Source organism: Fundulus heteroclitus, chromosome 23 (genome assembly GCF_011125445.2).
Source record: "Fundulus heteroclitus isolate FHET01 chromosome 23, MU-UCD_Fhet_4.1, whole genome shotgun sequence".
NCBI classification, from domain to species: Eukaryota; Metazoa; Chordata; class Actinopteri; order Cyprinodontiformes; family Fundulidae; genus Fundulus; species Fundulus heteroclitus.
The window spans coordinates 16,304,411-16,329,352 of NC_046383.1; the positions used below are offsets into that span (position 1 = coordinate 16,304,411).

Below are 24,942 nucleotides of genomic sequence, written 5' to 3' on the forward strand. Positions count from 1 at the left end.
GCAGAGAACGTTTAAACTTTCTCACCTGCAGCGTTTCCTTTGCGATTCTGAGGGACCTTCTTGGACTTCCCCTCCTCTCCGAACCAGTAGGACTTGGTGAAGGGGAAGTACCAGGGCCGAGGGATGCCGTACTGACCTGCAGACAGCAGCACGTCACCTGCTGACCAGCTTTAGGACGCCAGCACCGACTGGACGCTAGAATAAAGGACGCTACCTGGGAAGACGGCTTCGATGTACCAGGTGAGGACTCCGTACAGGAAGGAGTCAAAGTACATCATGATGATGGTGGTGCGGAGGCTGAACTCATCTTCCTGAAGAGGACTCGACACCAGGTTCCTCCACTGGATCCCGACGCCCTGCTCCTCAAACAGTGCAAAGTACTCACAGCCGAACCCAAACGCCACGGGGGACAGCAGGCTCTGAAGGGCGAGAGGACATGTGACCTACGCTGGCCAATCAGCACTCAGAACAGCACACCAAAGGAGAGGTGGGCGGGCTCACAGCGAACACTTTGACTCCGTATCCGATGTAGTCCTGCCAGGCGACGCAGAGCACGTAGGGCAGGTAGAGCGTGAAGTAGATGATGCCTCCGCAGGCGGCGGCCAGGTTGGCGCGAGCAAACACCGTGCTGATGAGGAAACACTGCATGATGGTGACCACGGCGTAGGAGCCCAGGAAGAGGAAGATGATACCAGGGTCGCTGTAGGGCAGCAGGTTCCCCTTCTGCAGAGTCCAGAACACAATGAGGAGGATTAGTTCAGATCAACCCCGCTAACATGGGGCCGGCTTTATGACACGACGTCTCCGCTCTGCAGCGTCTAAAGCACGTTGGTCCTGAAAGCTTCATTCAGATCCAACTTTCCAAACCTTAGTCTGAAACCGACTGAGTCTGGTTGGTCCTCAAAGGTGACCCGTTATGAAAAATGCATTTTTGTCACATTTTCATTCTTCCATTTTGGTCTCTAGAAAAAGTTCAGCCATTAAAAAAAAAAAAAAAGCATCCAGCTGTTTTATGGCAATAATTTTTTCTGGTGTCTAAACTTTTGCCGTTTCTAAAACCTCCTGCTGATTGCGTCACAGTGGGCGCAGGCCAAGCTCCGCCCACTTTTTGGTCTGCTGGTTTTCCCTGTAAACAGCTGCAGGAGAGGACTAATGTTCTGTTGTTGGCTGCAATAACCAGCATGTGTTCGTGCACGTTCTCCCAGTCATGGAGAACAAAGAGCCGTGATTCCGGTTTATTTATGATGGTAATCTCTCAGCTACGTTGCCTGAGAAAACTGTGGTTTGTGTGAATCACTTCACGACACGCAGGATTTACCCAAAGATCTCTACTGAGAGTTCTGCTCCAGATGTTCATAGGAAAGCTGCAGATGATGGAGATTTAAGCACTTCATGATTTGTCTTGTGCATTTTGGATTTCTGTTCAGAAAGAACCTGATCTGTCACTTAGCACAAGCTAATGCTAATGCTAACGGCTACTGTTAGCCTATGGTGACCAGACGTCCCCATTTCCAGGGACAGTCCCAGTTTTAGACGCCTTGTCCTCAGTAAATCTGTCCCGACTGCAGCCTCTGATGAACGATTAAAACATTTTGTGATTAGAGCGTTTTTACTGTTAGCATGTTGGCCATAAAACAGCATCTATGGTAGCTCTGCGTGCTGGTGAAGAGTTGCTGCCTTTAAAAAAACAGAAATAAAAGAGCAGAGTTTGTCACCGCCGACAGGAAACTGCCCTGTGATATTATGGGATGTAGTTTTGACTGGGCTGGTGGTGCAGGAGGCTCCACTTCTCATGGCGTACAGCTGTACCGTCATACATCCGCTGGCGGCCATATTGTGGTGTATAATGTTTTAGTGTAATCTTTGAGTTGGGGGCGTGGTCAGCTACAGCTCATTTGCATAAAACAAGAACATTGCATTTAAATGAGCGCAAAATAGCTGAAACTGAGGAGGTAAAATCTCCTTTTCTGAGAATGATTCCATTTAAACCTGTAATGCAGATGTCCGGTACCCTAACCCAGAGACCTGGCTTAGATGTCTACAGGCAGCGTAACGGGTCAGCTTACCAACAAAACCAGGCGTGTTACCTTCAGGGCCAGCACCAGCAGTCCAGCGCTGATGAGCAGCGGAACCAGGCTGCTGATGAACCAGCTCAGCCACAGGATGCCGTTATCCAGGCCCATGATCCTCATGGTCTCCTTCAGCCGCGCCTCCTTCTCATACACCACGCTCTTCAGGATGATGGACACCGAGTACATCCAGGCCAGCGTCATGAAGAGCGGCATGGAGCGGCTCATCACGCGCAGGAAGCTGTGACAGGAGCGGCGAGAAGACGTTTGAGACCGAGCGCCAGCAGACGAGTCGGCACTCGTTCCAAGTCGACTCACATGTCGTCCACGTAGCACGGATACGGCATCTGCTGGATGTACACGCCGGTTTTCTCCTTGGTGCCAGTCACCGCTCTGATGATGCCCTGCTCAATAACGTCCTGCAGGTACAAGAACCCGCCCCAGATGTACCGCATGTCCTCAAACGGGTCGGCCCGAGGACCTGGGTCCCAGTACCTGGAGAAGAAGACGGAGAACAGGCGGAACATCAACGTCTGGAGGCACAGGAGCAAAATGAGGAGTTTCTACAGAATATCCCAGCAGTCAGGGACAGGAAGCAGAACGGGTTTCTGATTTAAACTGGATCAGCAGAACCATCCAGCAGTCAGGGACAGGAAGCAGAACGAGTTTCTGATTTAAACTGGATCAACAGAACCATCCTCCCAGACTGCAGTAACCCATCAGAACCTGGCAGACTTACGCGTCTTTGATCTTGTTGGTCCGCTCTACGTTGTCGATGTCCATGCGGAGCTTGTAGTCTAGCTTTGGTGGAAGCTCGGTGGCGTTGGGAGCGATGTCCAGAAACACGATCCCCGCCCAGAACTTCCTGTCCTCCAGCAACAACATGGAGCGGTCGACGAGTCGCTCCTCAGTGGAGACCGGCTCCAGTTTGTCCAGGTCCACACACTGACACAGAGACATGGACAGGTAAGGTCAGGTGATCACCGACTCACCTGACGTCTGTTAGTTCGTCTCAGTTGTTCCAATGTGGCCAGGCGTGATGATCAGAACCAGCAGGAACTCACTGACCTCCATGAACCGAGAGATGCTGTTGATGGCCTGGTCGGTCTCATTGAACACCTCCCGCCAGGTGAGGGCGCCACCTGGCCCCTCCGCTGGCTGCTTGGACAGGAAGTTGGAGACGTCGGCCACGGTCCAGTCCGTCTTGGCGAGCTGAGCGTGGAAGACGCTGGCGGTGATGTTGTTCTTCAGGAGAGCCTGGAAGGAAGGAGACATCAATTAAACGTCTGTCCAGTCAGGATCAACACGTTAAAAGAGTCTACAGGTAATGGTGGGGGAGGAGCAGGTAATCTGGTGGGCGGAGCCTCCTATGCCCCTCCCCCTTCATACATGTGATGACGGGCGGAACAAGTAATGCAGTGGAGCCCGGTTACCCTGATCAGGTCCATCTGCTGGCTGTTTTCCATGAAGTCCCAGACTTTGGGTTTCATCTCCTCCCACATGCCACCGAGGTCCCTGAACACACCGAGCTCCTGGAAGGTCCGGTTCACCTGAAGGCACCACAGAACCACACACACGATTCAGTCTAACCCTGACTGGCCACCACTGTAGCAGAACGTATTTTAGTTCTGGTGGACGCTGCAGTTCTGGTTCTGCTTCAATTCTGATAAATTGGTTCTGTCCACATGCTGATGGCTGGGTTCTGCCTGTTCTGCCTGCAAGAAGTGAATTTAACAGAATATCTTCCGAGGGGAACTGTATCCCTGCACACTTTTTAAAACGACCCAATCAGCTGCAATCTTTGACAGGAAGTGATGTCATACCTCATGAATGATCCTCTGGGTGGCGGGGGTGTCGGGGGTGTACAGGATCTTCCCCAGCAGGAGAGGTTTCAGGGCCTGCCAGATCATCCGGGAGATGGGGTTGGAGTCCATGTTCTGCACCAGGCTGTTACAGAACGGAGCTGCAGCGCACACGCACACGCACACGCACACGCACACGCGTGAGCATCAGAACCAGTTAACGGGCTTTATATAGCACAGGTTGCTAGATGTTTCAGTTTCATTAAGCTAGATCTGTTCAGATTTGGTCGGATTTAATCGGATCCGACTGAATCGGATCCGACTGAATCGGATCTGACTGAATCAGATCAAATCGGATCCGACTGAATCGGATCCGACTGAATCGGATCAAACCAGACTGAATCAGATCAGACTGAATCAGATCAGACAGGATCGGATCAGACTGAATCAGATCAGTCAGGATCAGATCAGTCAGGATCAGATCAGACTGAATCAGATCAGACAGAATCAGATAAAATCAGATCAAACCAGACAGGATCGGATCAGACTGAATCAGATCAGTCAGGATCAGATCAGTCAGGATCAGATCAGACTGAATCAGATCAGACAGGATCAGATCAGACTGAATCAGATCGAATCAGATCGGATCAGATCAAATCGGATCAGACTGAATCGGATCAGACTAAATCAGATCAGACTGAATCAGTTCGGATTGATTCAGTTCGGATTGATTCAGATCGGATTGATTCAGATCGGATCAGACTGAATCGGATCAGACTGAATCAGATCAGACAGAATCAGATCGGATTGAATCAGTTTGGATTGATTCAGATCAGATTGAATCAGATCGGATCAGATCAGATGGGACCTTTGTGACCCAGAAGGTCACATGCAGCTCAAACAAGAGCTGGGAGTCAGGGAAAGACTCACTGGAGGAGTTGTCGTAGTGCACGGAGGCGTCGTCCTCGCTGCTGTTGTGGTTCCCGAACAGAGCCTTGTAGTTGCTGTCTTCGTACCAGTTCAGAGACTTGATCTGCAGGCCGCCGCCCTCCGGGTGACCGCACACGATCCTGGACACGGCCTTGTAGAGCACGCTGGGCGACGATGTGGCGTTCTGCGTCAGGAAGATGATCTCGTTCCTCAGGTCCACCCAGCTCTTCATCCCGGCCAGCTGCAGAGAAACACGGGTACATGGTGAGCTCGGCTCGGTTCTGGAGTTCTGGGTCAGCAGATGTCAGATTCAGAGCTTTTAATTTAACAGCAAACGTAAAATAAAACTATAAAGGGAAACAGGTCGGTGAAATCTGGAACCTTAAAAACATAACGTTGCACCATTAAAGCCATGGGTAAAAATTGAGACAGATTTGTGAACAACATGAAACATTTCCCCTCAGCAGGGTGCCATCAGCGCTATAAAGCTTCTCAGTCCCGTCGCTCCTGCCTGGAGCGACAAAGGGGAGAATTCTCTCCGTCCAGAGGACCGGACTGAGAGAACTGCAGGCTGGATCGCAGCTAAGTCTGCAGTCTAGCTTCTGCATAACCAGACACCACAGTAAAGAATCTTCTATGCCGAACCAGCTTTGTTTGTTTTTCTCAGCTGTTGCAGGAAACTCCAGACGGCGCCGACCGGCCTCCCGCCTGCAGCCGGCACAGAACCCGTTTTCCCAAGCTGAGAGCAAAAGCTGAAATCACCCGCAGCATGAACCGTTAGCTCCCGTTAGCCTTTTGAAACATGCCATGCTAATTTGAGTGTTTTTACGGTTATAACAAACTTTATCTCCACAAAGATTTTATACACTGATGGGATATTGATGTTTGTGTTATCCGGTCCACTCATTACGACTAAAATAAGGCCAAAGTTTTTTCAAATTAACACAGAATGTCCGCTAGCCTAATGCTATTCCGGTAACATTCACCCTTCTCAGATACGCGACTACAGTTCATTTCGTTTTGCTCCACCATCATTCGATAAAGCTATGAGCGTTATTACCTGATTAGCATTGAATATTAATCTTGATTTAATGGTGATTTCGTATAACTTTAGGATTAAGCTATTTTAGCGACCGATCGCTACAGAGACCCCTAGCCTCCCGGAGGTAGAATCGCATTAATAAAATCAAGCGTTCTAGAAGTTTACTGATGTTTTACTGAGCAAATCATTCTTTAAAATATTATTTCATCAAATAATTTTTTCTTTAACTCTGGATTTGCATTGTGAATGTGTTAGAACACATACCTCATGTTGTTTTGAATTAGTTAAATTAATTTAACCTCATTACACGTTCTTTAAGATGAACTTTGGTTCTTTAACTCAGATCTGCAGTGAACCAGGATTCACTGAATCATTCTGATGATCAACCATTTTATTTTGTCTTTTGTTTCTTTGTGTGTAAATAGTTCCTTAGCTTCTTATCTTTTTATTTTGCTGAGTAGTTTTAGTTAAGTTTCACTAGCCTAGTAGAGAGGAGTTGTTCATTGAAATATAGTGTTAATTCAGATAAACAGCATTATATAGTGATGTTCTCTGGATGTTCATTTAATTTCTGTTAATAAATTCTAGAACTTGAAGAGAAGTTGTCACTCCTTTATTCTGTGTGTGCAGAGTTTGCTGTTAAAAGAATCATTCCTTTCATCTATTGTCCTGATATCAGCTGTTTGGGCTGATATCCACTGGACAATACCTAACACAGAGTTATTTATTAAACATTAAATAACTTTAAACTGTGTAACGGCACAACAATAAAGATCCAAACAAAAAAAGTCAAAGAAAAATAAAAAAAAGTCAAGATTTTTACAAACTGCCTGCAGCGGTTCTGTGGGTGGATGGAAGCAGCATTTATGAAGCTGCAGAACCCAGCCATCAGGAGTTAACCCCTCACACCATCAGCAGAACCCTCAGATCGTTCTCCAGGTGGAGAGGTTCTGTCTGAAAAACCTTCTCTCTTGTGTTCTCCGAGCTCAGGTAGGAACATCAGTAAACCCAGAACTTTGTCAAACATGTTTCTGAATGTTCTGGTATGTTCTGCAGTCTACAGAACTTTGGTGTTGGATGAATAAACAAAAAGAGTTCTGGTTCTGGAGCATATTTCTGCTTCCTGAAGGAAGCTTCCTGTGAAACATCAGAGAGGACTACTTTAGAGGCAACACTACAGCGTAGGAACATCGGAGAACCTACAGAACGTCTGCAAGAGCAAGAAGAACGTCTGCAGGAACAAACGGAACGTCCGCATGAACAAACGGAACGTCTGCAGGAACAAACGGGAACAAACGGAACGTCTGCAGGAACAAACAGGAGCAAACGGAACGTCTGCAGGAACAAACGGAACGTCTGCATGAACTAACGGAACGTCTGCATGAACTAACGGAACGTCTGCATGAACAAACGGGAACAAACGGAACGTCTGCAGGAACAAACGGGAGCAAACGGAACGTCCGCATGAACTAACGGAACGTCTGCAGGAACAAACGGGAACAAACGGAACGTCTGCAGGAACAAACAGGAGCAAACGGAACGTCTGCAGGAACAAACGGAACGTCTGCATGAACTAACGGAACGTCTGCATGAACTAACGGAACGTCTGCATGAACAAACGGGAACAAACGGAACGTCTGCAGGAACAAACGGGAGCAAACGGAACGTCCGCATGAACTAACGGAACGTCTGCAGGAACAAACGGGAACAAACGGAACGTCCGCAGGAACAAACGGAACGTCTGCATGAACAAACGGAACGTCCGCAGGAACAAACGGGAACAAACGGAACGTCTGCAGGAACAAACGGGAACTAACGGAACATCTGCAGGAACAAACGGGAACTAACGGAACGTCTGCATGAACAAACGGAACGTCTGCAGGAACAAACGGGAACTAACGGAACGTCTGCATGAACAAACGGAACGTCTGCAGGAACAAACGGGAACAAACGGAACGTCTGCAGGAACAAACGGGAACTAACGGAACGTCTGCAGGAACAAACGGGAACTAACGGAACATCTGCAGGAACAAACGGGAACTAACGGAACATCTGCAGGAACAAACGGGAGCAAACGGAACGTCTGCATGAACAAACGGAACGTCTGCAGGAACAAACGGGAACAAACGGAACGTCTGCATGAACAAACGGGAACAAACGGAACGTCTGCAGGGTTACTGCAGGTCAGCTCCAGCAGGAAGCAGAAGTGAAACCGTCTCAGAGGTTACTGCAGGTTTCATCAGGTTCTCAGGCGGTTTCTGAGTCACATTTATTCGGAACGAGGAACGTCATCCCCTCAGTTCTGGATTTCTGTGGCTGGACTCAGACCAAGAACTTCTGCTCTGACAGGAACAGCAGCCGGGTCAGCGGTGCCGGGTCCGGACCTTTACATCATCCTCAGCAGGTCCTGCACCTCTTCCCTCCCCCTGTGGGGGGCGCCAACGGTGCACAGTGGTTAAAGTTCTGTTTCTACAGCAACGGTTCCGGGACATATCCAGAACCGAACTACATCAGTCCCTTCAGGGAACCGGCTGATTTATATCTGACGTCTATAAAGCAAAGGTCTGGTCATCATCAGAACCCTGCTGGTCTGACCAGAACCTCTGTAGGTCCAGAAGCTGTGCAGCTGACAGATGAGAACCTGACAGGAAGGTTCCTACTTCATCTGAGGTGGAACATCTTCTGAGGAGCTCCTTCAGGAAACGGATCACCTATGGACGTCTAATCTGCTGCTACGGGTCCAGATTGGGAGAACAGGACTGGTAGAACCCATTTGGACAGAACCAGATCTGAGGATCGTTCTCCTGCTCCAACGGAGGCTTCAGGACCAGAACCACAGAAGCCGGATCGGCAGGAGTCGATGGAGATTCTCCAGCTGAAGTTCTGCTCTGAGCGCATCTGGACCCGGATGGTTGGCAGAACCTCAGGAAAACGGGTCGGAACCCTCTGCACACCTGAACCCATTCTGCCAGGTGTCAGGTCACGTGACTTCCTGCCGATACACCTGTGTCTCAGGTACAGTGAACCCACATTGTTCTGACCCAGGGACGGGTTGTCCCGGCCTCAGAAGTTCTTTAGAGAACAACCAGCTTCATGGAAACCATGGAACCCAGAAGGTTCTGGTCCAGTTGAAGCCAGATCAGGTTCATCTCCCAACCTGGAGAGAGGATGAACAGGTGAGAACCTCAGTCTGTAGATCAGCTGCTGGACCCGGAACCCGGGTCGACGTGGTTCTGCAGAGTTCTGGCTCAGAGGCAATTAATACAGATGCACACCACACTTTTCAGATCAACCTTGGTAACAGAACCGTCGTTCTTCGCCGCTGTTCTGACCCATTGCTGGTGTTTGGAGCGGAACGTCTGGAGAACTTCTGCGGGTGTGAATATTTGTGGAGCGCGCCTCCGGCAGCGGTTCTACTGGGCCTGGTTCTAGCAGCAGCAGGTCTGGGTGGACTGACTGAACCCAGCAGGGCGCAGCGTCCCGGCAGGAAGGGGACCGGTGCCGAGTGTTTGTTGATTTGTTCCCGGACGAGACGAGGAACCCGCTGAGACGTTCCGTCTTTGTTCAGCTGGAGCGCGTCCATCTCTGCTGCTTTCATGTGGACACAAAGACTGGCAGGACGGAGCAGCTGCCAAGTAAACCCGCTGGCCCGGCCCGCTGGACCGGAACCGCTGGACCGGAACCGCTGCAGGACACGGAACCGCTGGACCGGAACCGCAGGACACGGTACTGCAGGACACGGTACCGCTGCAGGACACGGAACCGCTGCAGGACACGGTACCACAGGACACGGTACCACAGGACACGGAACCGCTGCAGGACACGGAACCGCTGCAGGACACGGTACCGCTGGACCGGAACCGCAGGACACGGTACTGCAGGACACGGTACCGCTGCAGGACACGGAACCGCTGCAGGACACGGTACCACAGGACACGGTACTGCAGGACACGGAACCGCTGCAGGACACGGAACCGCTGCAGGACACGGTACCGCAGGACACGGTACCGCTGCAGGACACAGAACCGCTGCAGGACACGGTACCACTGGACACGGAACCGCTGTAGGACACGGTACCGCTGCAGGACACGGAACCGCTGGACCGGCTGGGAGAACAGTGACCGCACCAGGACTCTTACCTCCACAGCCAGAGAACCCAGACTGTCCAGGAGAACGTTGGCGGCTCTGGCGACCTGCCGGACGGCTTCCGGGTCCGACCGGACGTCCCTCTGAAAGACACAAGAACACGCTTCAGTCTCCAGCGCCAACCAGAACCGCATCATAACCCAGACTGGAACCCTGCTCAGACCCCAGCTTAGAACCCTGTTCAGAACCCTACTCAGAACCCTTTTTAGAACCCTGCTCAGAACCCATCTCAGACCCCAGCTTAGAACCCTGTTTAGAACCCTGCTCAGAACCCAGCTCAGAACCCATTTTAGAACCCAGCTCAGAACCCTGTTTTACTCGGGTTCCGTCTGTTTGTCCAGGTTCTGTTTTTCTCTCGATGTTTATACCTCATGCACCTTTTCCTTCTTTTAGAACCTTCTTTGATTATTGAGCCGACGGAACACGAGAATTTCTCCACGGTGAGATCAATAAAGTCGGTCTTATCTCATCTTATCTTAGTTCTGGGTTTAGAACCCGACACAGGATCAGGAAGAGCAGCGGCAGAACCTGGATCCACTGGTTCTAGATCATCCCAGAGCTAAACTGGGTCAGACAGACGACTGCAGGAATTAGACCCGTCCCTCATGAAGGTGGTTTGGGTTTTGTTCTGTTCTGATCAGGTTCTAAACTGAATCCATCCCAGGGGTTCTGGACTTCAGGTCCACTTGAGCCGACTGCAGAGACGCTGCATCGGGTTCTTCTGGTTCCACTGGACCCGAGAGCTGATTCCGTGGCTATTAATGAAGGAATCAAATATTCAGCAGCCGGGTTCTGTTGGATCTTCTGGACCCGTCCTCATCTGACGTGTGCCGTTTAAATGCTGACTTCAGAACATCCAGACTCCAGCAGAACCTGTCAGCAGAACCTGTCAGCTGACTGCGACCCGGTCCTCAGCCGACCTCACAGAGGCTCCTGCAAACGGTTCTGCTGCTGTGGAAACTTGTCCGCGGGTCGCTCATAGATTTCTGCAGACAAAAGAGTCCAAAGCCGCGGTTCCGCCCAGCTCATTTAAAACGGGTCTCCAGGCTACAGAAACCGGGCCTCAGTGAGGCGAGGCAGGCGGGTCCAGACACGCCGCCTCCCACGCACAGCCGGCGCCGAGCTCGCCGCCTCACGACACACTGGGGCTGCTCAGCTGAGCTCGGCACAGAACCCTCACAACAGAACCCTCCGTTAGACTGAACAGAACCCTCTGTTAGAATGACCAGAACCCTCTGCTAGAACAGAACCCTCCGTTAGACTGAACAGAACCCTCACAACAGAACCCTCTGCTAGACAGAACAGAACCTTCTGTTAGAACAGAACCCTCCGTTAGACTGAACAGAACCCTCTGCTAGACAGAACCCTCTGTTAGAACAGAACCCTCAGAACAGAACCCTCAGAACAGAACCCTCTGTTAGAACAGAACCCTCCGTTAGACTGAACAGAACCCTCACAACAGAACCCTCTGCTAGACTGAACAGAACCCTCAGAACAGAACCCTCTGCTAGACAGAACAGAACCCACTGTTAGATAAAACAGAACCCTCAGACAAAACACCCCCCCCCCCCCCCACATATATCTAATGCTTATGATGTTGTCTGTATGTCACTTTTTGTGCTGAGGGACTTTCTTGCATCCTCATGCTGTCCCTGCAGAGAGACGGTGCGAGAACTGCACCCCCCCCCCTCAACCATCCTGATGTATTCTTTCTACCCTGGAAAAGGCAGCGCCTCATGGCAGCGCCTCAGTCACCTCTCTACCCATGTTGGTCTGTCTTCATGGGTTGTACCCCCCCGGGGGCTAAATAAAGTAAAAAAGCATTTAAATTAAAAGCCAAAAATAGCTGACAATCAGAACTTTTCTGCTCAGATTCTCCAGAACACGTCCATCATGCATCAGACCGATGTTCCGTGTTTGGTTTCTACTCTAACCTCATCACCCCCTTTCCTGCTGGTAGCATTAAACGTGTAATTTATCTCGTACGGCAGGTGTTTCCACCTGACTGTTTGAAAAGTGAAGGAAGGTCCGTCTGAGGAACCATGTCCCTCCAGAACTTCTCTGCAGGAGAACAGCTTCAGAGGACATGGCTGAGCTGGGTTCTAAAATATTGTCCCTCCATTGCAGAGAGGTTGTTATGTTAAGTTCCTCTGCTTAAGCTTTCTTTTCCATTTATACTTTTGAAATGCATTTTGATTGGACGTTTGACCCAAGATCAAAGTTTTCCTTCCTTATATTGTTCCTGAGACGTGGGGACCTCAGTCTCAGCTTCTAATCTGGATCATATTTCCTCCACGTAGCAGCGTAATGCTGGATGTCTCGCTGTTCTTTGGAACAACTTTAAAGCAAACGTTAACGAAGCATCTAACCCTGAAAGGTGTTTTCTGACTCTGAGCCTCGGCTGCCATGTTCCTTTAAATGACCTTAATGGGTTTGAAGAAGTCCAGGTTGTTCATGAAGTGCTCCTCAGCGCGGTCTAGCCAGATGGGCGGAGCCTGACAGAGGACTTCCTGCACCCACGCCGCCACCTGCTGGTCTGAGATCGTCACAAAGTCCTCTAAGGTGTGTGCACCACCTTTCCTGGGACACATGTCCTTCAGGTGGACCCCAAAACCTCCGAGGAGGACCTGGAAACAAGAGGAGGAGATGAGCTGCAGACACGAGTTGCTGCTTTCTTCATGTCGGTGTTTTCAGGCAGCTCGGGGTTTATTTTCACACTGAGCATGTGCGGCGGGCCTCCTCACCTTTTCCAGGTTGACGTCGGCCTCTGTGATCTCCTGGACGCTGTGCTGGGAGCAGGAGGCGTTCCTCTGCAGAAAGCTTGACAGAGTCTCATTGTCTCGCAGGAAATGCTTCAACTTGAAGCCTGTGGGAGAAAAAAAACAGACAAACAGAGCAGTTCAGAGAAACCCGACACGTCCTCCACCTCCTCCGCTAAATCCTCAGCCTTTGTGCTTTAACTGCACACGGACCTGTCCCCGCAGGGACATGCTAATGTCCACAGAGGACAGTTTACTGCTCTAGAACCGGCCCACATGAACTGTTTTCATTCAGACTTTCCAGGACTCTCAGGTTCCACGGTGACCTGCAGACAACACTCAGGGTGGAACGGTTCCTGTCAGACCGTGCTCAGGACAGGAGGTGCAGAGAAACACAACGAGGTGTAGCCATGAACCCCAGGCTGTTGTCATGGTTTCATGATGAAGTTTCAGACGTCATCCTTGCATCAGTGGAACCAGGAAGTACCGGCCTTATTTGGGCGCGGGTAAATAGCCTGGAGAGTGGAGGTTCTGCCTTAGAGCTGCAGGTCTTCACACGTCTGTAAACTTTCCACTGAGTTATTTGCATTTCGTGTGAATGAAGCCCCCGTGCAAACGCCCACCGCTTCCCGCTGCAGGTCTCGACAGGCGGCCGAGGGTTCCTCCAGCACGGAGTACGTTTCTATTTGGGTCCAATCAGAACCTCTGAGGAAGAACCTCCTGCTGAAAAAAGTCACTATTTGCTTTAATTGGTTAGTTTTAATCTCCAAGGAACCCAAAACACACCAAACAGCAGAGAAAAATCATCCAGCCGAGTCTCCATGAGTCAGAACCAGAACCATGCCGACTTGCTCGGATCGTCACCGATCAGATGATCATCAGCTGGTTCTCAGCAGCGGGTACATCATGTAAATCCAACCTCACATAAACACTGAACACAGCCTGAGCAGTGAGGGAAAAACCGGGTTCATCCTTTCTGGTTCTACAGAACAGCAGAGGTTGGGCATCAGCCGGGTTCTGCTGATCCAGCAGCAGCAGCAGCAGTTCTTCATTCTGCTGATCTGCACCATCCTGGTGTTTGGAGGTCACCAGCAAAGACCTCAGAGCAGAAACTGAAGCTGCCCATCAACCCGGGACGGGTTCTAAGGTCCAGACCACCTGAGGTCCATCATTCTACAAATAGGGTGATGATTCCCAGGAGGAGAACATCTCAGCAGGTTCAGCCCAAGATCAGAGCGAGAAGCACGGGCCAGACACCCAGGAGGAAGGACCAGGAGACCAAAGATGATGGACCATGATGGACAGAATCATGGTGGAGGAACCCAAACACAGCAGATCAGCACAAAGACAGTGGTGGGGGTGGTTTGGTGGAGGGGGGGGGATGTCTGGGCTGGCGTTCCACCTTCAGTGCGAGTGGACCATGAACACCTCTGTGTACTGAAGTATTCTAGAGTCCATCAGAAGAATGATCCTGAACTCAGCTGCAGATCTACGGTCTGCAGGAGGAGGTTCTACGGATATAGTATCAGGAATCAGGAAGCTTTCAGTCTGGTTTCAATATTTCATGACTTGCTATAATCCATTTCCTCCTGATGAACAACAGATGGTTCTAACTGGGTTCTGGTTCCTAATCCGTCAGACCAGAGACACGATGCTCTCTCTGGGCTCTGGTCCATTCTAGGATCTGGTACCTGAACCTAGTTTCTTGCAGCTGATCTGAGGTCTGACAGAGAAGACACCCTGACACCATGAGGACAGAACGTGTCCTCATGGTGTGAGAGGGACACCCTGACACACCATGAGGACAGAACGTGTCCTCATGGTGTGAGAGGGACACCCTGACACACCATGAGGACAGAACGTGTCCTCATGGTGTGACGGGGACACCATGAGGACAGAACGTGTCCTCATGGTGTCAGGATGTCCCTCTCACACCATGAGGACACGTTCTGTCCTCATGGTGTGACGGGGACACCATCACACCATGAGGACAGAACGTGTCCTCATGGGTTCCTCCTCTCGTCTGGTTTCTGAGGTCTGAGCTTCTGCAGAGGAAGTCAAGCTTTCCCCTCACGCTGAAGCTGACCAATAGGAAGTGACGTCTCTCTCCATGTACCAGCGCTGACGAGCAGATTGTCTGATTGGAACTGAGGACAAACTGCAGGTGCGGGGGCCTCTTAGGGACAGAAAGCTCTCTGTTTTAGGACAATTAGTGAGGGGTCAGAGGACCCTCCAGCTGTCTCACCTCAGCAGTTTCCAGTGATGTGATTTGTTAAATAAGCTCCCACAGAGCAGGTAGTCTGGTCCAATCACAGTCCTCAGTCCACCGGTACCATTAAACACACAGCAGGACGCCTCAGGCGGGTTCTACCTGCTGCTGGACCTCTCACACAATGGACTGTGTCTGTACTGTCCTGTTAGATCTCAGTGCTGCGTTTGATACAGTTGATCACAATATTCTCCTACAAAGACTTGAGCATACTGTAGGGATTAAGGGGAAAGCATTAGGCTGGTTTAAATCTTATCTGTCAGACAGATTCCAGTTTGTTCATGTTAATAATAAATCTTCCTCAAACTCTAGGGTCACCTGTGGAGTACCACAGGGTTCAGTCCTTGGACCAATTCTCTTTACTATATATATGCTTCCGATTGGCAAAATTATCAGACAGCATGGGATTAATTTCCACGGTTCTCCTCCTGTTCTCCACTCTGCTCTCCTAATGCCCAGTGAGCACTCATACTGGACCTGGTTCTGGTTCTAATGGAGGGTTCTTCTCTGCTAGAAAGCACCGTCACCACATGCAGGAGGAGAACTGGAAGCAAAATCAACGCCTCATGCAGTCTGCTGGGTTTTACCAGCTGTACTGGATGTGAATCGGTCCGCTATGTTCTGTAAAGAGTCCAGTTATTGTCTTACACACTTCTCTACTTCTTTAGATAGAAAACGTTCTTTTGGTTTGCTGCTACTTTCCTGACAAACACTTCTATTCATAGTTTCTCTTTTAACTTCAGTTTTTACTCAGAGCCTTGAAGAGAAATTTCATCCAAATGCAAACTGTGAACATGAAGTTGAATGAAAATAAAGTCTAACTTTAAATCTAATAAACTAAGTTTATCAGAACGCTGCTGGAGGTCTCAGGCAGAACCTCTCCATGGTTGCAGATTCAGGTAGAATTAAATTCACTTAAACACATTTATGTCTGGTTCGGGTTCTGCTATATTCCAGTTGTGCCTCTACTTGGTTGTGTGCTTCCATCTGACCAGGTGACATCACCTGCCTAATGTGCAGGTAAACCTGTGGGGGCACGTCTCCACGCCCCCTCATCACACCAGCAGCAATGGACCAATCAAACGCGCTGGTTCATCAGATCATAGGGAATAAAAAGTTCTGATGCTCCGTCAGAGATGGGGGAGGGGGGAGGGAAGCAGGTCGGAGCAGGTAGAGAATAGAAAGGCGCCCCACGCTGAGGCGCAAATTAAAGCACAAAAGAGCCAAATTCTTTTTGTTCAGTGAGCCTGAAAACCTCTGCAGAGACCCGCTGCTGCTGCTGGGCTTACGCTGACACGCTGAGCCCGGACCGGACCTCGGGTCGCTGCGGTTCCTACCTGAGCGGCTGCTCTGCAGACCCTCCAGGGCTCGAGCCAGTTCCTTGAAGCCTTCCAGGTTTCTATCATTCTGGCTGTACAGAAGGATCTTCTTAGCATCCGAAAACAGGCGGGAAATTCTGAGGATTAACACAAAAAACAGCAGTTCAGTTACAGAACCAGTTATTATAAAGTTAGAGAACCTCACATGATCTAAAGAACTACTGATCCAGATCCTTTATTAAAAAAGTTCTAAAGAACTACTGATCCAGATCATTTATTGAATCATAGAAGTTCTAAAGAACTACTGATCCAGATGCCTGAGCAGATTCTCAGTTATCGGCACCTGGACCTTCGCTCAGTTTGTCTGAAAACGTGTCACCTGCAGAATCTGGATAATTTTCAGAAAGAACTGATCGTAAGTCCAGGTGCCTGAGATTTAAACCTTTTTGCTGTACTGACGCAGATCTTTTGACAGAAAGAAAACTGGAATGAATAATGCCTAATGACATTTATTGACAACGTAGCATCAAAGTTGCAAAAACCCATTCATATAAACAACATGGCGTTAGTATCTGGGGTCTGTGATCCTCATCCAGACTGGTTTTAATGCTTAAATTAACTATTTATGGCAGCATTCACTGAGAAGATCACAGATCTGCAGCCCTAGTTGGGAATCTGCTCAGCCAGACTAATGAAGAACTGTTTAATGAATCTCCAGAGTGCGTCTAGAGAAGTGGTTACAGAACGAGAATCAAGTCTCTGCAGCTTTTCACAATCACATCCTGACGCACGGACTCACATGGAGTCGTTGAAGTTGCCGACGACGCCCGGGGACTCGCCCGGCGTGGGACTCCTGAAGCACGGGTTGTTGGCGTTGCAGAGGATGCCCTGGAGCCACGGCAGCGTTCCTGCTGACGGCATGGCCTTGTTGGGAAAGTGACCTGCAGACAGGAAGTGAGAACAGGAAGTGAGAAAACTGGAGTTATTAAAGCAGCTGCAGGACTTCTGCTTCTGCAGCGACCAAACAAGCATCCTGGCTGATCCCTGAAGGTTCTGCGGCTTTTCCTCTTAGTTTCCTCACATCTGAGTTAATAAGTCCAGCCACTAAAAGAACTCACAAGAAAGCCTTTGAGCGACAGAACGTTCTTCTGGAGGTTAAACCTTCTCACCTCATTCTTGGTACCGCTAACTTTTCCGGACTTTTGGTTTGGTTCCATTTTTGTCTCAAAGGTTCTGAACCAAGTTATAAAAGCAAATCTAACACATTTAAGATCTGGTTCTAGGTAGGAACCTCACATCGTGGCATAAAATCCTCCTGAGGCAGGTTCTCCATCCTTCTGCACACGTTGTTCTCCAGGATGTGAGCAGAACCAGTGGAGAAACGCACCTCGTGTGACACGAAGCACTCAGACAGGCTGAGAAATTCTGCCAGCCATCAACCAGAACCAGGACACCATCTCCTCCAGGAACCAGAACCTCTGACTGTGGGCCCGGCAGGTCGCTGAGGTTCTGCTGCAGCACGCGTGTGACCCAGATGTTTGGGACGTGTCTCCTTTATCTTCTATCTGCGGTGTTGGAACCATGTGTCCACCTGGACAGAGCTGGAAGATAACCTGTTATCACCTGCAGAGGAGCATCAGCTGCGGCGGCGCCGACCTTTATCCCGGGCCTCGGGCCGGGCCGAGGCGCAGCTATCAGGAACCTTTAGGACTGCCAACTGGCCCGGTTTCTAATCGGCGCTGATAAGATAAGAGCCGAGCTCCTCTGAGGTCCACAGGTCGCAGAACCACGAGCCGATCAATAATCAATGAGACGCTCTGACAGAGGCTCCGTGGAGCTGCTGCTCTGATCCAGATCCAGCTGGAACGGATCAGAACCTTCATCTCCAACCAGAGGAACCCGTTAGGAGAGCTGTGAAGAACAGCTGCAGCAGAACAGAACCACTCAGGTCCAGTTTGAGTCGCGGTTCCTGTCCATCAGCAGGACATGATGGAGAACTGGGCTGAAACCAGAACACCTGCGCCACACGGGTTCTGAACTTTCTCAGAACCGGTTCTGTTCCCACTGATTCTGGGACCATAAACCGGGTTCAGTTCTGGTCTCCATGTTTAAACATCCCTGGCCAAGAGGTCCAACAGAACCAAACATCTTAGAGCACACTGGGGAACCTCTGAGCTTCAACATGGACCCTACGTCACATGAGATCAGTCGGTTCTGATCCGGGTTATTTGGAGTTGTCTTAGGACAACATGGATCATTTAGAACCGGCCGGTTCCTTCAGGGAAAACTGGGATTCTGGTTTCCCTGCAGCGTGGTTCCTGGGTTTGGAGTCCTGCGGCTCGGACCGGCTCGGCCCGGCCTGGCCCGGCTCGGCCCGGCTCGGCTCGGCCCAGACCCAACGTGCAGCACAGAACTTCTGCATTCAGAGCGAAACAGCGATCCGCTTCCTGGAGGAGGCCCGTGACGGAGCTGGTCCGTCTGGTTCCTGTCATTCGGGTTTTATCAGCCTGGAAACGACGCGGGTCAGCACCAGAATCCTGCAGACTGGGCCGGCCAACGTTATGCAGCTGACCCGCTCCGGTTCACCTCTGGTCATGAACCCAGGGACGTTCCAGATGTTCCCAGCTGCAGAGCGGTCCATCCCCGCTGAGCGGCTCCATCCCAGCACGAGTTCTGTTATCCAACATGACCGGGTCAGCTGGTCCAGAACTGCTGCCGTTCTGCCTCAGCTGCAGGTTCTGACCCACTAACCTCAGAGGGACCTGAACGCACCATGAGGATTTTAAAGGATGCCCAGAGATCAGCGCTGATCCAGTTCAGTCCGTAAGTACCAGGTTCTTGGTTCCGAGCTCAGCAGATAAATGTTCAGGACAGACGGTCGGAACCAGAACCGGCAAGAACCCAGGAAGTCCTTTAATTCCCGTTGGTTCCAGAACCACTTCCTCCACCACGGAAAGCAGCAGCAGTGAACTCAGAGGAGTTCTGGGAGGGGAAACCAGAACCTGAAACCCGGATCGGCCCGTAGAACCCTGATCGGACTGAATCTTGACCTCCTGCTGCAGGTCTCTGAGGAGACGGAGCCTCGCTCAGTGGTATCAGAACCAAACGGACCTCGGTGTTCCTCAGAGATGAGGAGCCATAAATGTCTGATAGACACCTGGAGGAGCTTCAGGACGGCCTAAGGTTCTGCTCAGTTAAACAGAACCAACCACAGAAGAACTTTAGACTGAGGGTCCATGCGATCCAGACTACTGGTTCTGTTTGAGTAAAAAGCTCAAACAGAACCAGAAAGTAGGAAACAGAAGAAAACGAGAATAAAGCTTAAATGACCAGAACTGGACTTCTTCCATTTTATTCACCTTTTGTTTAATATTTTGGGTTCTTTCCTGGTTCTGCTGTCAGGAGAACCATTTGTCCTGTGCGGTTCTGGGAGGACTTGTCCACGGTTCTCCAGTCCCCGTCTCACACCCAACCACCGGGCCCAGACTTTTTCTTTGGTTTTTCTGTTTTTTTTAAAGGTTCCTCTCTAGAGCCTCGGCTGCAGGTGGTTCTGCTTTCAGAACCGTTCCCATGGGATCACCTGATCCGCAGAGGAAGGAAAACAAAGGAGGAATTCTGAAGGCGTTTGGACCTGGTAATAAGTTAACGCTAATCTGATCCAAACGGGCTCAGGCGTTCTGACCGTGTTCCAGCGCCACGCTCACCTGAACATGTGGGAACAGGTTCTGCATGCGGGAACATCTGCAGCTTCACGTCTAAACATTTTCCACGAATTCCCTAAAAGACGGCAGAGCTGAGACTCTCACTGGGCTGCGAACAAACAAGCCGGCCCGGCAGAACCGAGCCAGAATCTGCAGAGTCACTCCTGCTGAGGGTTCTCTGCGTGTTCTCACACGTGTGGAGCTACTCGCCCGCTCCTCTCTACACGCCGGCAGGAAAACAGCTCAGAGTTCTCCTGCTGCTACCCACACTGACCCGTGGCCTTCCAGCTGGGTCAGAACATCTGCAGCAGGAGAACCTCCATCAGTTTGGCCCAAACGCTCTGCGTGTTCTCCTGGAGACCTCTGCTGTAAAACAGCTTCATGCAGCGAGCGAGCGAGCAGGAGGATCTGCAGCTGCGTTTTCCCGCCGTTTGGAGGAAAACGGTCATTGAACTCATCGCGCTGATATGAGTCAACTGAGGATGGACAATCTAGAGCTGCAGAACCACAATATGAGCTGCAGAACCAGGACATGTGATGCAGAACCAGGACATGTGATGCAGAACCAGAACATACGCTGCAGAACTAGAACATGTGATGCAGAACCAGGAAATACCCTGCAGAACCAGAACATACCCTGCAGAACCAGGACATGTGATGCAGAACCAGAACATGCGCTGCAGAACTAGAACATGTGATGCAGAACCAGAACATGAGCTGCAAAATCAGAACATGCAATGCAGAACCAGAACATACGCTGCAGAACTAGAACATGAGCTGCAGAACCAGAACATACGCTGCAGAACCAGGACATGAGCTGCAGAACCAGAACATACGCTGCAGAACCAGGACATACGCTGCAGAACCAGGACATGAGCTGCAGAACCAGAACATACGCTGCAGAACTAGAACATGTGATGCACAACCACAACATGAGCTGCAGAACCAGAACATACGCTGCAGAACCAGAACATGAGCTGCAGAACCAGAACATGAGCTGCAGAACCAGGACATGCGCTGCAGAACCAGGACATGCGCTGCAGAACCAGGACATGAGCTGCAGAACCAGGACATACGCTGCAGAACCAGAACATACGCTGCAGAACTAGAACATGTGATGCACAACCACAACATGAGCTGCAGAATCAGAACATATGATGCAGAACCAGAACATATGATGCAGAACCAGGACATATGATGCAGAACCAGGACATGCGCTGCAGAACCAGAACATACGCTGCAGAACCAGAACATGAGCTGCAGAACCAGAACATGCGCTGCAGAACCAGAACATGCGCTGCAGAACCAGGACATGCGCTGCAGAATCAGAACATGCGCTGCAGAACCAGAACATACCCTGCAGAACCAGGACATGAGCTGCAGAACCAGGACATGCGCTGCAGAACCAGAACATGCGCTGCAGAACCAGGTTAAAGATGGGAACATTCAGATTACAGGTGTTCAGCAGGTGAGTTTAAACGAGCAGCGTCCAGATTAAGCTTCCTGTTTATAGAAGATTTCAGATTCAGCCAATCAGAGCGCGGCCTGATGTGGACCAGAAGGAACCCGGCGCTGAATGAAGAGAACCGCTGTTGGTTCTGGTTAGAAACTCACACTCATGCTGCTCGTAGGGGGGGTAGTTGAGCCGCACCGCGATGAGAATGAAGAAGATGAAGAGCGGCCAGATGATCTCCACCAGAAGTTGGAGCTGAAACACACACATTCATTGATGGATGAGAAACCAGGTTAAACAAGCAGGAGTCTCTGACTGGATGAGAACCAGGATGGAGAGAACACATGACCTCTGAACTGGCCAATCAGAGAGAAGACCAGTACCAGGCAGAAGACCGAGGAAGGAGCAGGAAATGACGAATCAGAGCAGGAAGTGACGAATCAAAGCAGGAAGTGACGAATCAAAGCAGGAAGTGACGAATCAGACCAGGAAGTGACGAATCAGAGCAGGAAGTGACGAATCAAAGCAGGAAGTGACGAATCAAAGCAGGAAGTGACGAATCAGAGCAGGAAGTGACGAATCAGACCAGGAAGTGACGAATCAGACCAGGAAGTGACGAATCAGAGCAGAAAGTGACGAATCAAAGCAGGAAGTGACGAATCAAAGCAGGAAGTGACGAATCAAAGCAGGAAGTGACGAATCAGAGCAGGAAGTGATGAGTCGGAGCAGGAAGTGACCAGTTGCAGCAGGAAATGACGAATCAGAGCAGGAAGAATCAGATCAGGAAGTGACGAATCACAGCAGGAAGTGATGAATCGGAGCAGGAAGTGACAGTCGGAGCAGGAAGTGACAGTCGGAGCAGGAAGTGACAGTCGGAGCAGGAAGTGACCAGTCAGAGCAGGAAGTGACGAATCAGAGCAGGAAGTGACGAATCAGAGCAGGAAGTGATGAATCGGAGCAGGAAGTGATGAATCGGAGCAGGAAGAGACGAGTCAGGGCAAGAAGAGATGTATCAGAGAAGGAAGTGACGAGTCGGAGCAGGAAGTGACCAGTCGGAGCAGGAAGTGACCAGTCGGAGCAGGAAGTGACCAGTCAGAGCAGGAAGTGACGAATCAAAGCAGGAAGTGACCAGTCGGAGCAGGAAGTGACGAATCAGAGCAGGAAGTGACGAATCAGAGCAGGAAGTGACGAATCAGAGCAGGAAGTGATGAATCGGAGCAGGAAGAGACGAGTCAGGGCAGGAAGAGATGTATCAGAGAAGGAAGTGACGAGTCGGAGCAGGAAGTGACCAGTCGGAGCAGGAAGTGACCAGTCGGAGCAGGAAGAGATGAGGACCGACCGTCTGTCGGCGTCTGTAGGTGAAGTTCTTCCACAGCAGCAGTCCCAGCTGTGTGGACACAGACATATCTGCAGCCGCCGCCGTGCAGGACTGATGGCCGGCCGCCGCTCGCTCTGAGTTAAACACAAACAGACAGAGAGGGCGGGGTTAAAGTTGAGCTGATACTAAAGCTGCTGATCACACACACACTTATCAGAGCAGGCAGCGTCAGCACTGATCAGCGAGGCTGTTACAGGAAACTCCACACATCGTACTGCTCTGAGGTCACGCAGTGTTAACACGCAGCAGGGGCCGCTCAGGTGGGCTCAGACGTTCAGGAACACCTGCAGCTCAACAGGCTGCTCTGCAAACCCACAACCCGGGCAGGACAGTATCTTTACGATGTTCAGGCAAAAGTCCAAAATAAAATCAGTTTTTAATCAGAGACCTGCCCACAAAGCAGTAAAACATGCAACGTGTAAAAAAAATCAACAACAACCACGTTTCAGTGGAAGCACAGACTGCAGAACCATTACAGCTGATGGGGACCGGCCTGCCAGTACCACGGCGTGGCTGCTCAAAAGGTCCGGCCCGCTTCCTCGGTACAAAGGAGTGAGGAGGTGGTTCTGGAGGGATTTCACTCAGAGAACCAGGGTTCTCCATGTTCTCTCTATCAGACTTCGTTTTGGGTCTCGGAACGGGTCAATCCTCCCAGATGGTGATGCAGATCTACCGCCCAACACCAACGTGTCCTAAAAGCCACGCCACTGACTGCTGCCACCGAGCTGGGACATTAAACCGAGCAAACCTGAGACACCGGACCGCACAGTGGAGGCCTCGGCTCTCCCTGGAGGAGCTGCGTTCCCTCCACCAGGTGCAACGTACCCAGGCCAGCGTTGACGGAGCGGGGTAACGGGAGGAAAGGCAACCCTGCATTGCTCCACAGGGTAGAGCAATGCAGGGTTGCTCACCAGGGTAGAGGGATTTGGCAGAGACGGTGGTTGCCCATCTCTCGCAGTCCCTGTACAGCTTGTTGAACCAGGAAATCAGCAATTCCTCCAGCAACGCCTGGAAGAAAGGCAGGAGTGACTTCCGTGTTCTTTAGCTTCCTGCAGCTTTCTGTCGTCAAAATGCGAGCGTGCTGCAGAACTTCAGTCTGAACCATGTCCATGTCCAGTGGATGAAGAGGACTCGTCCTCCTCACCCTGGCTTGCACTGTGTGGGGACAACACCAGCAACAGTTCATCATCCTCATCATCAGGAGAAGTTTCCACCCATTTCCAGTGGAAATGAATGAACAGCGTTAACACGGTCAGAGCATGGACCGCCATCTTTTGGGCAGTTGCTGCAGAATCCAGGACGGGTTCTCTGCCTAGCGGTGAGAACACAACCACAGACCACAGCTGAAGCAATCCCCTGAAGCTTTAGAGAACCAGCAGGAACCTCAGACACCCAAAAGAACTTCAAAGAGTCCAAATGCATGCTGAAAAGTGTGTTGGGTCTGTAAACGGCTCATTCAATGAGACATTCAGACAGAAACTAGCTGGAGAACCAAAGAAACTCCAGCAGAACCACAGAACCGGGTCATGACATGGTGCTGGTCCCCAGGGCGGCCCGTTGCTGGACGTCCTGAGCTGCCATCAGACGCCTGTCAGTCGTGTCTTCAGGGCAGGGACACGCTAAAGCCTGCAGGACTAAACTGACCTAAAGGTCTGCTAACCAGGAGAACGTTCCAGGTGTTCCTCCTCTAATAGAGACAATGACAGATCCACCAGTAGAGCCTGCTGAAACATCTGAGAACCTGGGCTTAGAAACTGACAATAAGCTCCGCCTTAGATCCTTAAAAATGATGTGAAGATAAAACTCTTTAGAAATAAACCCTGCTTCTCTTTCAGTGCAGGGAGAATCTTGTTTTATCTTCTTTTTACCTTTTATTCTTTACAGTAGAACAACTTTATTCAATTAGTTCTAGTTTCTAAAGCAACAGAACCAGGGTAGCGGGTCAGTGTTTAAATCAGCATTTCCAAAAATAAAAATCTGTGCAGGTTCAGACCACGTTCTGTAGAAACGTCAGTGGAACGGTTCTTCCACTGCGTGGATCTCCTGCCCAACGTTGCCTGGTAGACGGCTGTGA

The 24,942-nt window shown here is 50.6% G+C and overlaps 1 protein-coding gene across 1 annotated transcript in view; it reads right to left on the reverse strand.

Moving 5' to 3' along the window:
- Positions 1-24,942, reverse strand: part of abca1b (ATP-binding cassette, sub-family A (ABC1), member 1B) — a 49,805-nt gene that overhangs the window by 21,600 nt on the left and 3,263 nt on the right. The window contains exons 2-18 of the mRNA XM_036127051.1: positions 22,830-22,942; positions 21,652-21,745; positions 17,136-17,277; positions 16,355-16,473; positions 12,734-12,855; positions 12,413-12,616; positions 9,983-10,072; positions 4,802-5,042; positions 3,893-4,032; positions 3,503-3,619; positions 3,138-3,326; positions 2,809-3,014; positions 2,388-2,564; positions 2,088-2,310; positions 502-723; positions 215-419; positions 26-136 (exon numbers count right to left, since the gene is read on the reverse strand). Coding sequence (XP_035982944.1) covers positions 26-136; positions 215-419; positions 502-723; positions 2,088-2,310; positions 2,388-2,564; positions 2,809-3,014; positions 3,138-3,326; positions 3,503-3,619; positions 3,893-4,032; positions 4,802-5,042; positions 9,983-10,072; positions 12,413-12,616; positions 12,734-12,855; positions 16,355-16,473; positions 17,136-17,277; positions 21,652-21,745; positions 22,830-22,895 — 2,668 coding nt within the window. The 5' untranslated portion in view covers positions 22,896-22,942. The remainder of the gene's footprint in view (positions 1-25; positions 137-214; positions 420-501; positions 724-2,087; positions 2,311-2,387; positions 2,565-2,808; positions 3,015-3,137; positions 3,327-3,502; positions 3,620-3,892; positions 4,033-4,801; positions 5,043-9,982; positions 10,073-12,412; positions 12,617-12,733; positions 12,856-16,354; positions 16,474-17,135; positions 17,278-21,651; positions 21,746-22,829; positions 22,943-24,942) is intronic.